Source organism: Scleropages formosus, chromosome 21 (assembly GCF_900964775.1).
Source record: "Scleropages formosus chromosome 21, fSclFor1.1, whole genome shotgun sequence".
Taxonomy (NCBI): Eukaryota; Metazoa; Chordata; class Actinopteri; order Osteoglossiformes; family Osteoglossidae; genus Scleropages; species Scleropages formosus.
The window spans coordinates 24594324-24610402 of NC_041826.1; the positions used below are offsets into that span (position 1 = coordinate 24594324).

Genomic DNA, 16079 nt, shown 5'->3' on the forward strand with positions numbered 1-16079 from the left:
AGATGATCAGCTTTAGACAGCAGCCCCCCCACTGAAGCAGTGGGGCAGCAGCATATGGTGCTGCAGGCAATCGGGCGCAGCGCCCTGCCACTCAACCTCAGGGGCTGCTGGGATCCAGCAGGTCAAATGAAGGGGGCGTCTCAGTGGCTCTGGGCCAAGGTGTCCAGACAAGCAGCGCCACCTGTAGGACTCGCGCCGCTTCCCTGCTCTCGTATGACTGGTGAGAGAGCGATGCCCAGGGGCACGCTAGCCACATTACAGGTAGACCACTGACGCACAGGGAAACGGGTTGCAACAAGAAGTGCTCGCAATTGGTCTTTCGGGACTCCACCTTGACGGCCAAGTACTGCAACACACATCTCAGACATGGGGTTGGGGTGTGTGAGCACCAGAGCTCCTTGTGAACAAATCTACTAACTTATGGCAGTGTGGAGAGCAGGTGGTGCTGTGGTCAGAGCTGCTGTCGGGCCCTTGGGGGACCTGGGGCTGAATCCCACCTCCTGCTCCAGTGGACTGACTGCAAACACACCTGTGTGTTTCTGTGTGCGATCCTGTGCAGCCACGTGCACGATGGCTGTCAAACAGGACAGATGAGAACAGATGGAAAGAGACGAGGACCAGGAGACGCAACAAATACCACGGAACGTCTCCTCTTCGAATCTGCACCTTATTATGTGTCTGCAAAGCGTGACAACAAGAATAGCAGGTCTTTGGTGCCACCTAGCGAGCTCCAGCACCAAAGTGTCACATACTGAGGCTGTCAGAAAGGACAGGAACATTAACTCCTGTACAGAAATACAGAAACACACACACAGCACAAGGCTCTTAACATTTACACCCCCACCCCATAGACTGGAGCAACACTGAGGCAGAGCGTTTGACAAAATCACAGCTCTCCTGGCCATAGGAAGGGCTGCTGTGTCCAGCTAGGAAAAAAACTACCAAAAGAAAGAGGGAAAGAACCGTTAACTGTAGTGCACATCTCACCAGGTAGAAATTACTTTGTTTTACTCTAACTCCAGCTCCAGTTTCTTACACAAGCCGGACGCCCATCCCATCCAGAGTTGTCCATCATAGCTGCTGGGAACTCAACAACTGGCATTTGGAGATGGACCGCGAAAAGCTACTGGATTTGACCGTTTTACCCTACAGCACAAACCCCAAGCACAAATCTAGATGAATATTGTAGGATTTCACTGCTGGATACTGATGCTAAAGAGATACAACATTTTGGACTTAGGACAGTTGTCCCATTAATTTTATACTACATTTGGTCATAACATCAAACAACAACCACTCAATGTGCAGCACAGTAACAGTGAGTGACCGAGCTGCTACTAGACACTAGTGTTTGTTACTGTCTGTTATCATCTGTTATTGTATGGTACTAGATAAATGAGTAAATAATGTAAATACATTAACACTAAGTCACTTTGGGGAAAAAAAAAAAGTGTCAAATAAATTAAATATAATGTGATGTCTGTTACTGTGTATATGTCCCCAGCAGTGATTCTGTTTTGTCAGTCCCTTCGAGTCACTTTTTCTTTAAAATGGCTCGAAAGAAAAGGTGTGTTGTGGTGGGGCTGAAAAGGAAAGATGTAGAAATGAAAGTGAAATGGAAACGTAACAGTCGACCATATTCATATTATTTTATGTATATTAGTATCTAGATGAATAATGTAGGAAATTAGCAAAAAAATAGAAGCCAATTTATACAGCACAACATTCTTGTGTGGTAATGGTTCATATTTTTAATATAAAGTGAGCTGAGACTCACGACAAAGTCGACTTATAGCGGCACATAAGAAGTGGAAGTCGAGGACAACCTCACCGGTACAGCGCAGTGTCGCTGCCCACCAGGACATCACGTACGTTCTTTTATTGGGTCCGGTACATCAGCAGAGGCAGAAACTCAAAACCCTGCATGCATTTTACACTCTTTTTATGGGACTATCGCACAACCTGCTTAAAGCTGAATAAATCAGCGCTTGAGCACACGGCACGTAATGCTGGTGCACACATGGGGTTGAGATGCGCATCCGGGTGTAGGTTCGAATCCCCCTGAGGGGGTGCAGAAAATACATGCTCGCCCTCCCTGTGTACGCAATGCGAACACATCCAGAAGGAGGTGATGGCAAACCAACTGTACACCAACTGGAATGCACAGCACAGCCCAGCACTTAACCTAGCCCCCTCTCCCCAAGACAGAGCCCGCCTCAAAGACAACATGGTTTTAATTTTACCTCAGTTAAGACTAAGTAAGTTTAAACCACAATTTTCACTTGTAAAGCCTAGAGAGAAAAGAGGAGCTTCTGTGTGTATATGTGTGCGTTTGTTCACTGAGAGAGACACCCACCCCTGCAGAGTGCACCATGCACTTGGGGGCTCCAGTGGTCCCTGAGGAGTACATAATGAAGAGCGGGTGGCTGAAGGGCAGCTGCTCAAACTCCAGCTGGGGGTCCTGGTCTCCTTCCTTGCCGGTGGCCAGAAAGTCCTCAAGGAAAACACTAACAGAAAGAGAAGCGTCCATCACCTCACTGAGGCAGCTGTTGACAGGGCGAAAGGTGAACGGCATCGAACACGACAGGGTTATCGGTCTCCACCTCACACCCCAGGATGGGAACACGGGAACACATACGACACATAATCGACAGCTAGAGGAGTCAGATGTCGGCGAACACTGCAGACTGAACCTTTCACCGTCATCACGGGGATGGTGACAACGATGGACACACAAGGTAAGCAACTGTCTAATTCAGGGCACATGAACTCCCCACAACATTTTTCTTGCCCTACTTTTTTTTTTCCTTTACATTTTTCTACTCCCTCTTTTACTGTAGTTATTGTATTTATTGTAGCTTTATTTCTTGAAGTTTTAGAGTGAGTATTGCGCACATGTTGTTTTTACATTTGACTCTCTCAGCATCGCTCAAGAATTCTTATGTGCCTAGACCATGTGTATGTGTACAAATGGCAAATAAAGTTCTATTCTATTCTATTCTTTCCATTACATTTCTGGGAGAAAAATCCCACTCAGCTGAATATGATTTGAGAATTCCTACAACAACACACAGGCATGAACATCAACAAGGTTCATCCCCCTAGACAAACACACCTGTTGGGTATTCGAGAGAGGTCCGTCTCCTCCCTAGAGCGGGCATACGGAATGACAACCACCTTCCGGAGATCCGGCAGCCCTAAGAGGAGATGTTAGAACAAAACAGAATGTCATGTGAAACCAGAAACTTGCACCTGTGGACTGACACCAGTGGGAAAGAGCAGAACGGAGCAGTCGGCCTTCAACCCTCCATCCTGGACCCCCTACCAGGACCAAAAAATCCTGGGGACGAGGGGGGCGGAGCAATGCTCAAGAGTCCACACATACACAGCAATCCAGGGGCTAAAATGTGAGCAAAAGGAAAAGCAGGGCACAGCGTTCACACCCTGTTTCTACTACAGTAACAGAGTAATACCACAGTACTGTGGGAGCCATACTGCAGTACTCTGATAGTGGCAGCATCAGAAACTGTAAATACACTTTTCATCGAGAGGCAGTGGCAGTGCCGGTGTGTACGTCAAACTCCAACTCTGATTCAATGGCTCCGAAAGCCAAATTTCCACCTGCAGTAAATCACACAAATGCAGGGCGTTTTTCCACATTAAAGCGTGCGTTTCTTTTCCAGATAACGTTTCTGTAACTTTCTTCAGACGTTCTGCTTAATCACAGTAAGGTACATTAAGTGGTACATGGACAGGTCAACAGTTGAAATGCAAACTGCTCAGAGGCAATGCTACAAGATTGGAAGTGTGTCGCCTTTCCAATCGCTCTCCTTGAGATACCTGCATCGGCACACACTTCTCTCACATTGCTGTGGCTCTAAGTAACATCTGCTGACCTTTGACAACACTTTGCAGCTTCTCCATGTGGTCATGTTGCTTGCCATTGTAAACCACAGCCGCCACGGAGAAAATGAGCTTGGGCTGGATCTGCGAGAAGCGGTCCAGAACCCCCTGTGCAGAGATGGAGGAGAGGTTGTATGAAGCACCACATCCAAATGTACAGAGGGAAAACCACACACACACACAGTCTTCTGCCCCCTTTCGAAGGTAGTGCATTCCTCAAACGCCGTTTCAAAAGCGAAAAGCAGCAATTTAACCCATTCATGACCGAAAGTGCTACGCAAATCTCTGTGTGCCAGCAGGGGGAGCCCAATCCCATAATGCCTTGCACCGCAAACACAGAGGGCCATTCAGTGAATCTATTTAAAGATGCACAGCATCCAGCCAAAGGGCCTCCCTTTCAGAGAAAGTCTGAGCCAATAGCCAAATACTCCGCTTACATTTGGGCTCCGCACTCGCACAGTAATAACAATAATTCTTGGAAAAATTTCTAACATAAATCGAGTTGAGCACAACAACGAGCTGCCCAGTGGTGCATTAAAACAATAAACGGCTATTTTCAGTCTGTCTATCCTTGTCTTAGTCTATTTACAGAGGCTGACATCACGCCCTGTTGCTAACGGCTCATCCAGTGCAGGGTCACTGTGGTCCTCCATCTATCCCAGGGCCACAGTGTGAGGCAGGGTACAGACAGGACTTTTCCAGCACGCGCGCATGCACACGCACACGTTCTCTCACATGAGGAGGGTGGAAGGAAAGCAGAATAAGCAGAGAGAAGCCACTGGAACATGAGGAGAACAAGGTGGACATGAACTGGTCACGTTCAGGTTCTAAGTTCTAAACCGCAAACCGCATCAGCCCAAAGAACCAGAAATAAGGAGGGAAAGGAGACAGCAGCGACCGCCCCACTTACATTGACCCCGAAATCCGGTGATGTGGAGCTCCAGATAGCGCCGATGCTGGCCGCAGCCAACATGGCCTCTACGGCATAGACTCCGTTTGGCAGATACCCTAGTAAAGAAGCACATCGAGACGGTCGGTGAGGCATGACAGACACAGGAAGCAGAACCCCAAGGTGCAGTAATGAAGCTGTGAAACTGCGACAAGAGACACAGTCCTTATAGACTCACTTGACACACTCAATGGGACTGAAAAAACACACCAAAACACATAAGGCAAAACATTTTAAAAAAGGAAACATGACGGAATTAATAGAAATGATAGTAGTATCATGCAGACACACACGGGTGTCTCACGAGAGCGCGGTCACCGAATGCTACAGTAGAGCAGAACGAGTGGTTGTGGTTTCAAGTTACAACCAAATTTTGGGACTTCAAAAGTAACAAGGCTGTTAGGGGGACCTGCCACAACTCGAGGAGCACCAATGGAGTGCACTGTGCACCGCAGCTGGCAATAACACACTCCTGCTGAACCTCGGTGGCTGTATGGCTGAAAAAACACACACCCTGAACGCAGGTAAACACACAGGCAGGAAGAGACACACACACACACACCCAGCTCTTGACACAGGACACGTTCAACATTCAGGACCTTGAGCCATAAAAGCGTAAATCCACTTCCTTATTAGCTGGGAGCAGCACTGTCCAGTGACTTACACACACACACACACACACACACACACACACACACACACACACACACACACACACACACACACACTCCTAAGGACTTTCATGAAAAGAGCTTTGTCACAGAGACTCTCAGAGCACTTTGACCTCTTTATTCTTGGAATGAGGTACAACCAACCACTGAACACACCTTCCATTTGTCTCCATTTGCATTCTCACAAAAGAGAGACACATTGCTGCTCCGACATCTGTGGCATGGAAATGGACTTTGCCGCTGTGGTGGACACCGGCAGACCGCCTCCAGCACCCCCTAGATATGTGGACGCCCTTCTGGGAGTTATCAGGAAGTGCTCCCTGATCACACCTGTGACACACTGCAACCACCTGAACCTGAACATAGCAGTGGATTCTGCTAAAGGAAAGTTCTGTGCTATTTGGTGGTGTACTGAATACCGAGTAGTGAGCCCTGCTCACTTCAATTCTGTCTTTAGAACTACTTTAGTCTGTCTCTTCCATACCAGAGTCTCACACACATCCTAAAAACGAGATCTGATGAACACCACTAGAACAGGAGGTTCAAGTCACATTAATACTACAGTAACATTAATCCTAATACTGCAGTAACACTATGGTTTGATTTCCTCCAAGGTCAAGTCATTGTAAAAGGCACAGTTTCCACTGTCACGATCAATAAAATCAATAAAAGCTTCACAGTGTGTGTGTGTGTGTGTGTGTGTGTGTGTGAATGAAGATTGGCAACTTAGCTGTCCCCAACATGAGGACACCGCTCTCTTTAAATACAAATGCTGCACAGACAGAACTGTGCCTTCCTCACGGTCCCTATGTCCCTCCCTCGGTGGACCAGCGACTGTCTGACATCGACTTAGGAGCAAATGCCACGTCCTCAAGCAGTCACAGTGTCAGCGATCGGCCCGAGCAGGGTGAAGCAAGTCCCTCAGGTTTTTCCAGTTCTGCAATGTTCAAGGGCTTCATACCAGGTTATTATAATTTCATTATTCCTGCTGGAAGAAACATGTCCAGGCTCAACCACCCACAACCCATGTGGAACCTCAAAGGGGTGCAGCTGTAGCCAAAGGGTCACCAGTCCAGACACCTTGAAGGGCTCTGCAGACCTCCAGCTGCGAGGAGGAGAGTCGCTGCTCACTGACTACACCTGACAAGAAGGACGAGTGTGCAAGACACACAAATGTGGGATTCAACACGTCCTCCGATAAATCGTCCAAATTTTTCAGAAGCACAGGTAGGAGCGTTAAGAGACATAAAACAGCAAGTCTTGCCATGAGAATCCAGACTTTTCCATTTTAAAGGACAACCAACAAACCATGAAAATAATTCTGAAATGAAATGCAAGATGAATAAGAGCTTGTCCCCCTTTTGTCGAATCCTTATACTTCATTTGTCCTTATGTACACAAGGCTGCAGCAGATGATGTCCGCTGAGCGGTAGAATCCAGTGCTTGGAACGCAGTACTCCACATGAGAAGGGCCTCCTGAGAGCGCGGAGCCAATGACTTGTACCTGCACTTTGTCTTCTTCCAAATCACATCATTTCATTTAAATACTTTCAGATGAGACACGTCAAAACACTAAGTGCAAGCACTAAAGGAGGTTGGGGTGGTGAAACTTGACTGGACATGGTCTTTTACTGCAGAGCTTCCACAAATGGTGAATGGCTGGGAACTATAATTTAAACACATTCCATACTGCAGATGCGCCAAGACTGTAAATACCATGAGCACAGGAAATGGCGGGACAACGATACCTTACACACAATATTGAGCGAGTTCTTTCAATGTTCCACATACACTTTGGCCTTGAAGGACTGCAATGGCCAGACATCTGAAGGAACCGAAGTTCTTTAGATGGGTCTCGCCCTCAAACGTCTTCGGTGTCACTGGACATAGCGAAGATGTTTGAGCTGTTTGAGTAACTCATACTCAGTGCCAATACCTTTGGCGCATGCTGGGGACAACGTGCTCACCTACAACTCTGTCTCCGGTGCGGACACCCATCTTCCTCATGGCGGCAGCAAAGAGGGCCACTTCTCGGGACAGCTCCCTGAAGGTCACCTTGGTGATCTCCTCTGTGTTTTCCTCTGTGGGGGGAAAAGGGTATCGTGAGCGACTGGCACTGCCCACCATCCCGAGAGGCCACAGCAAAAAGAGGAGAACGAAGGGGCTGAAACTAAGTACATCTCAGTAAAGCAAACTGAGTTTGTGTCCCATTTTTACATCTCAATTACATGGACAGTTATTTTTCCTCGTGAACTTTTTCCATCAATATAAATGACCACCAGTTCCCTGCTGTTCCTCAGCCCGGCTGGGCATCACAGATCGACTGAGCCCTGATCAGTCTGAACCCTCTGAACTTAGCGACACCCCGCTTCCTTCCTCCTTTCAGCTGTGTCGTGACCACACACACACACACACACACACAAAAAATAAGAAAGGGCTCCTGGTCAGGTGCAGCTCCAGCAAGGGGAAATGAATCATGTTCTTTGCTGCTATAAGTGCTGCAAAACTGTTACTTGTGATGAACGACATTCTTGCAGGAGCGGTCACTGCATCGAAAGGCCTGCTCCATTAGGGTATGAGGCGGTACAGCTCCCGCGCACACGGCACTCTTAATCAAATCCACCTCAGCAACAGCCGCACTAATTCAATTCAGGCAGAACACATGAAATAAGAGCAACAGCAGAGCTGCCTCGTTGCGCTCCAAGGACTTGGTAAAACCCAAGTTCCTGCTGCAGTGCCCTTTGTCAAGGATGTTACCCTCAACGGCAACAGCAAATACTATCCCGGCGTAGGAATCGGCCAATCATTGTCAGCACCCTTGTACCTCAAGTTGCCTTGGAGAAGAGAACGCGGCCTGCAAAACCCATGTAAATATGCGCACGTTAGGGAAGGTACCTCCAATTGGACTGGCAATACTGTGAACGTTCTGACCCACAGGGTAAAGCACAACTAGAGGGTCAGGACAGCTCTGAGGTGTCTAACAAAAACGAGATCACTTGGAGCAACAGCAATGAGGTCAAATCCTTATTTTCTGCTACAAGGTTAAATGCACATTTACTCATGTGTTGCTCTGAGCTGCCAAGAAACGCAGCACAAAAATGAGAGAAATAAAGGCAAATACTCCGAGGTGCATCTTTACGCCGGTCTGGTACCGAGGCGTCGGGCTGCGGCCGTACCCAGGCCTCGGTAAAGCGCCGGACCCGAACGGAGGTCTGCGACCCGCTCGGAAATTTCTCCGCTCTCGGAAGCGCAACAGGAATAGTCGGCGGGACGTTTTTTTGCTGAACTCCAGCGCGACTGCTAACAGGTTACTAGACCTTGGAGGACAGTCACAAAAGACGGGCACAAGGTTAACGCCGCTGCTCGGTGACGGAGGAGAGAGGAGCAGAAGCAGATGGAGCTCCACCTGAGGAAAGAAGCCGAGCAAGACGCCGGCGTCTTCGGCCCGGCAGCTTTCCTTCACGTCACGTCCCGTCCCGTCTCGTCCCCTCCGACTTACTAGCTGCGTAGAGCGCCACCTTGTCCGGGTCCTTGTGCTTGAGGAGGTTCTCGGCGTAATTCAGACGGCTGCCCTTAAACCACTCGGGGACGTCCGAAATCCTCTTGGACGTGTCGACCACCTGCGTGAACGAAGACCCCGGTAAGCGGGACAAGTCAGAGACACACGGCGGCTTGTCTGCGGGACACGAACTGACGAAGCGAGCGCCGTTTCCACAGAAACGCCAAGGGCCAGACAAGGCAAGGGCCGGCTTCTGCCTCACGCGTGGCCGCACGAACGAAGGGTGGGAGTGCCGCGCCGCCGCCGCCGCCGGGCCGGACCCCTCGCAGCACACGGACGGACGCGGACAGACCGCGCGCAAAGGGACGTCACCTCTTCGTAGGCCCTGGAGCCCAGGACGCCGCAGAACCTCCACACCTCGGCCCAGAACTCCGCGTAGCTCTCCACCGACCACTGGTACAGCTCGTTGTAGTTGCCTGGAGGGACAGAGCGGCAGCAAAACAAAAGCAGCAACAGCAGGTGAGCAGCAGCGCAAGGAGGAGGAGGAGGAGGAGGAGGAGGAGCGTCCGGCGGCTGCACTGTGACTCACTCACTCACTCACCCACCCACCCACCGACTGCGTGTCCGCGCCGCGGCACCGGGCGGACTGACTGAGCCTGAGCGCGAGCAGCCGCCTCACCTCAGCCTCCGCGCGACACTCGACTCGAGCGGCTGCTGCCCGCGTTCGGAGGAGAACAGAGACTCAGACGGTGCCTCAGATCAGATCAGATGTGTGTGTGTCCCCTCCCCGCGTCCCCCGGATTACGGACGTACCCAGATTAAGGCCGAAGTCCCGGTTCACCTGCGCCCTGAATCTGTCCATCTGGGTGTTCTTCTTGGAGTCCGGGTACCACAGCACCTTGGCCTCCATAATCTCCTCGCTCTTCCCATGATCCATGTCTTTAGACATTGCGGGAAGCTGATGGCGACTCACACTGGGACCCGGGCCGTGGTAGTTCGCTGTCGCTGTCCCTGTCCCCCTCGCTGTCGCTGTCCTCGTCCCCTGCAGCGCCTCCGCCCGCCGCTCCGATTCATTCGCAAGTGCCGGCGCTCTTCCTCCGCCCGTGCGTTAAACTGCGCGAGGTTGGACCCGCCCACAGAGCCGCCGTTCGGCCTCCAGCCGCGCTCGCACGTGTCCGTCCGCCCAACAATATAGAGCGCCCCCAATTCTCCTCCCCGACAGCGAGTGCTGACCAAGGACAACGTACTGGCGGCTTGAGGATGAAACCCTCACCCTTTTGTTTTTATGCGTGTAGAAAAAGTCAACGCAGCACTTTAAGAACGTTTATTGAAAAGACTTTCGGTATTCACTCTTATAAATGTCATGACGTGATACCTGGCCGAAATAATAATTGTAATCTTACGGGCTGTTGATGCTTTAAAGTTAACTGAAATGAAGGAGGAGATTTTAACAACAACACAACTAAATTCCTTTAGTAAAAAGTCTTTTCCTATTAATTCCACTTTGTTTTAAGCAAAATTCCTATAAAAACGTCCTATTTTACAAACCGTCCCGCTGTGCGGCAGCAGCGCGCTCCTCCTTGAGGACATTTAACGGTCAAGTTGCCCGGTCATGTTCTAACGTTAGTCTCGATCTAACTGTATTAAGAGCATAAGCGTTTTCACCTGAACATTATTTTAAAAAGTATCGCTTTGGCCACTCAGGAACTCAACGTGTGAACTTATTGACACGATCTACAAACGGAACTAACTACCCAGAGCCACTGGCGGAAGGATACCGTGCGCGGGCACGCCACCGTGTTGTCTTACAGCGGATTGGTTAGATAGAAACTGGCCTCACATCAGCCGACCACGGTACCCGGGAAGCGCGCTGTCCAAGGAGGGGCGAAGGGCGTTTCGGCCATTTACAAAGCACACGTTCGATATTCCTGGGGGCCTCGGCGCTGTTGAAGAAGAGCCTTAACCAATGGGAACGGTAGCTTTTAGGAGGCGTGCCCAATCACAACGCTGCCAAGTACAAAACAGATAATCGATACGCTCCAGGTGCTGGGCGCATGCGCGGCAGCTCTCTAGTCATTGGCCGGTTTTAGAGGTGTGCCCAATCAGGACCGCCGCGTTGTGCGGCTCCATCGCGTGTAGAGACAGCGGGTTCCGAGCCGAACCGTCACTGGCGGCGGGACGGGCCTGTTGCACATTACATATTACATCATTTTCAATCGCGTATTTCATAGTATATGGCTAGTTATTACTATATATACGTGTGGGGGCGTGTAAACACATGACTAGAACGAACAAGGAGGTTTCAAACACAAAAGAGGGAAGGGTGCGAACACTTTTGTTTTGCCACTGCCCTGTGTGACTGTATGCTGCTGTTAAGAATCAGAATGGAGCGAGAGGCTGGACACCGGACACCGGCCACTGCACTGACACTGCTCAAGTGAGATGACGTCATTGCAATAGACGTCCATGTCCGCGCTCCCTCTCGGCCCCAGGACCACGCTGCTCGATGCCGCGGCTCCGTACGTCTCCGTTCGTTCTTCCCTGGAGGGTCTGCGGCTCTGGAGTCCCGTTTCCTCTCGCTTATTTGCTCTGCACCTTTTGTCAATGGCAAATTCACACAAATGAAAATGGGTGAAGTTTCCATAAGAACAACACAGTGCCGAACTCCGTAAACAACTTAGCATCAGCTCACGGAATTGTACCACACCGTGTTGGAGCCCGTTTGCTTGATCGCATAAAAGTGTTTCGCTAAAACAGATTTAACCACCTCAATGGGAAAAGAAAGAAATAATAAGTTGGCCGTTTTGTTACGTCTACGCATTGATCAAATTTGGCCTAATGGGAAACCCTGTGACGCCGGACGGCCCGTTTCCATGCATCCTGGGCAGGTGCGGCGAGAGGAGCCAAAGCACACGTACTCACGTCGGAACGGGCACCCGGGTCGTCCGATGGAACGCTTTTACGGCCGTACCAGGGAACGAGTGTCCGATCAGCCCACAGACGTTTCGTCACCGCAGGGACATTGACCGCCTCGTGCCCAGGCGTACGCTGTCAGGACACATCTTCACCGTGTTCTCGCCCTCAGCCGACCTTTCAACAGAAGGCATTTAAGGACATTTCCAGAACGCTCTCTTGTGAGCTTCAAATATACATTGTTTGTCCTTTTAGATTACCAGTTGACGCAGCTGCTTTACAAAGTAGTGAATCGTACATCCTGGACTGGCAGATGTGCCACAATGACAACAAGTGAATTCGCACTAATGATAAAGTTCTTTAATTATTCAATTCTAAATCTCCATTTCACTGTAAAATTATGCACTGAAGAAACTTTCACCACAAAACTTCTCACAAAACTCATCACAGTACATGTCAAAAGCAGGCAGTTACACTGTTCCAAGAAAAAAATAAAACAAAATTATCTAAATTTTAAACATACAGTTCAGTGCTTCAGAAAGGGAAAGGTACAAGGTACACTCGGCAAAAAGTATTAATAATGGCAACAGCACAATTAAGGTGTATGTTGGAAAAGAAGCAATATGGTGATATTTAACTTTTTGTGCCGTTTCTCACAGTAATACTACTCAGCAGGAAAACGAACATAATCCCCATAAAATGTATTTACAGTGTCAACACTTTACTCTGCATCTTCTCAACGTAGAACAGTTCCTGTATCACACCGTCCACCAAGTTTTGTCCAAAGCAGAGGAACACAGTATATTCTTACATTTGTGTTGCTGTAAGACTAGTTGGAGATGGAGTCAGTACTCATCTTTACAGTACTTATTTTTGCAGTGTCAATCAATTCTTCCCCAGTCAGCACAAAACATTTTCAATGTTTCACAATGCTACCATTTTTAGGTGGTGATAAAATGATACCAGAAGGTTTTTTAAAAAAAAAAAAAAAAAAAAAAGTAACCTAAACACTAGCTTGTGAACTTAGAAAAAGGAATTATATATATAAAAAAAAAAAAAAAAAAAATCATGGAAAATTTAAAAGGACAAAAGCCAATAACTTCCCAACAGGGTGTGGCATACTGTGGTGAAGTACTCTGGCCAGCTTGGTCCTGGAACCTTCACACTACTTTTAGCACAACAAGATGTGACCACGATGGGCACCAGACCCCCAACAAAGGGGATCTCAACAAAAACTTCTAACACAAAATCGCCGCAAAGACATAGCGAGCTTAACAATTTCACTAAGGCGTCTGAGGACCATAACCCTGCACTGGACAGGCAGCTATTGGTCATGGATGGATGGATGGATCTTCCACTTTCACCATTTGTGGTCAAAAACAACTTTTACCCACAAATTCACACCAGGCATTCCACACACTTTTTTTTTTTTTAAAATCTTAAAGGCTGCCTCCTAAGACTGTCCCCTGTTATGTAAACAGGAGCTCAATGTGCAACACAAAGTTTTCATTGAATGGAAGGAAGAAAAAAAAAAAAAAGGGCAGTAAATGGCTTCAACACAAATTATGGTTGATAAAACCATAAACATCACAAGTGGAGCCTTCGGCAGAACCCTTCTATCCAGCAGGCTGAGAGCGTTTTAAAAGCATGTGGTACCATCCCAAGGTACAAACGCAGTAATGCAACATGGTCATCTCGGTCATCTCACTCAGCAAGTCCCAGTGTAGAAAGAGCACAGCTGAGATTTCTCACAAGTCTCATTTCAAAGAAAATCAATATAATGTTTCTCATACGTATGAAGATTTACATATCTGCCCTCTGTATCGCTACTTTAAAATTAGGTATCCAGACTATATCGTGGTTTATGATAAGGAAATGCTATTCTCATTACCTTAAGGATATGCCCTGCTGATTAAAAACAGGTTTCAATAATGATGACCTTAGTTAAATTACCGGTGAGTATTAGAGCGCATATACTAACAAAAAAAGATGGGTTTTACTAATTCAGTGATCTTTGGCATTTTATTGCTAACCTACTTTTATATATTTTTTGTTCTTAACTGATAACCTATGCTTCAAGAAAACTGGAAGTGACACTACTTGTCTCTAAGTAAACAGAAAATTGTAGGTTTACTCAGTCACAGAACACAAAGAGAACCTCCAAAAGAAGATGAGTGAAGCACGCAGTCATTGGAAACACACACACAAGCTGTAGCACACAAAGGAAGCTCCATCACCAATGACCTTGGTCAAACCACGCCAGGCGGCGCTCCTCAACTGCAGCAATCTCCCTTGGCACTTATTCTACTTCTGAAATAGACTAGTGTCTCAAAGAGCTTGGGAGGAAACAGGAGCCAAGTTCTGTGAAGAACGCGGCACATGAAATGCTCTGCGTTTTCACAAGGTCCTAGAGCACATTTGCAGTTGTCACACTCCACTTGGACACATTCCTTTTAGACATAACAATGCCAGCTGTCCTTTAGCAGTCTGCTTTTTCAGTCATCCAAGAAATGAGAAAACATGGTAAGATGGAATGAGTATGAAAGGGAAAGAATATCGTAACTGAAAAATTAACTCCTAACCAGTATTTCCATCTCTTTAGAACACCTCATTAGCAACAGACAGCGGGGAATAGCAGGTCTAATCATCAGACACTTCAAGCAGTTTACACCCAAGTACATATTTTCTTATCAGTTCATATTCATATTTAGAAGCAGATAGAGCTGACAACTCAACTATCAGTGCTAATATTTCTCTTTAGTGCCATTTAAATAATGCATAAGACAATATTTTAAAACTTGAAGCCAACAGAAGTATTTGAGTGAATTCACCAAACATGCCTTACTATTGCTGCCATAGGGCTGAATGAAAACACGAGAATCCAACATGCCCTTCTGCTGGGTTAGAGCTTTCTCCAGAACTCAGTAGCTGTCCTTTAGGCATTTCCAGTGCAACAGGAAAAGATAGCTGCCCAAATGATACGATAGTTACACGATCCCGGCTCAAGACGACTTGAAGAAAGAACTCAACCAAGAAATGGATCCCAGGGGAACTATTACGGAATTACACAACTTAAGGTAAATGCTCTCAGCCACTTTATTAGGTACACCTGTCTTTACACACACACACATCACAATTAACGAGCCACATTGCTGTGACTCAGTATATAAAAGGATATGAAAATTATAAAGAGGTCCAAGTTACTAGTGAAAGGCAACACACAACAACACACAAGATGTGCAATCCAAGTAACTGTGGCATAGTGCCAGCTGCAATAATTCTAGCATCGTACAAACAGCCACACTTCTGGGATTTCTGCACATCACAGTGTAGAGAGTCTAGAGAGAATGGCCTGATGGAAAATTAAAAATCCAGTCAGCTGAAGTCCTGTGCCTGACAGTCACTGATGTATGAGTTCTGTTGTTTTCCTCCGACTTCTCACAAGTAAGCAAATAATTTCTCAGCACAATAGTAGTGTGCAAGAGGAGCATATCACAATACAGAGTTCATCAAACCTGGAAGCAGGTTGGTGACAGCAGCAGAAGCCCATGCCAGATTCAAAGCCTCTAAGCTCAAAAGAAACAGAACAGATTTCAATGGAGACAGTGTCACCAAAAACTGGACAATTTAAGCGTGGAAAAATGTTGCCTGGTTTGTCAAATCCCATTTTCTGAAATGCTGACGGAAAGGGTAGAAATGGGTATAACAAGATGAATCCATGGACCCATTATGCCCAGTGTTAAAGGTACAGACTGGTAGTATTGGTGGTGGCGGTGTAATGCTGTGGGGGTGGTTTCTTGGTGCACACAATAGGTCACAGTTTAAGTATAAATTAAAAGCCAAAAAGTGCCCAACAATTGCTGCTGAAAAGGTGCATCCCTTCAGGATCATCTAGCCTCTCTCAAACTGACACTTCCAGCATCTCGTGGTTCCCCAAAAATGACAGCACCTTTACTTTATGTTAATGGCTTACACAGTGACCACCTCTCAAGCCAATAGAGCATCTTTTGGATAAGGTGAAAATCACTATTAGCAGAATGAATGTCACCAAAAAAAAAAAAAATCTGCAGAAACTGCGTGAACCTATCAAGCCAGCATGAACCAAGAACTCCGTGGAGTGTGTCCAGCAGCTCACTGAATTCAT

At 47.5% G+C, this 16079-nt stretch overlaps 1 protein-coding gene across 1 annotated transcript in view; it reads right to left on the reverse strand.

The window, feature by feature from the left end:
* The window catches only part of aacs (acetoacetyl-CoA synthetase), a 28875-nt gene extending 17242 nt beyond the window's left edge, over positions 1–11633 (reverse strand). The window contains exons 1-8 of the mRNA XM_018728763.2: positions 9836–11633; positions 9395–9498; positions 9023–9143; positions 7491–7604; positions 4814–4911; positions 3897–4011; positions 3116–3197; positions 2357–2507 (exon numbers count right to left, since the gene is read on the reverse strand). Coding sequence (XP_018584279.1) covers positions 2357–2507; positions 3116–3197; positions 3897–4011; positions 4814–4911; positions 7491–7604; positions 9023–9143; positions 9395–9498; positions 9836–9971 — 921 coding nt within the window. The 5' untranslated portion in view covers positions 9972–11633. The remainder of the gene's footprint in view (positions 1–2356; positions 2508–3115; positions 3198–3896; positions 4012–4813; positions 4912–7490; positions 7605–9022; positions 9144–9394; positions 9499–9835) is intronic.
* Between the last annotated feature and the right edge of the window lie 4446 nt (positions 11634–16079).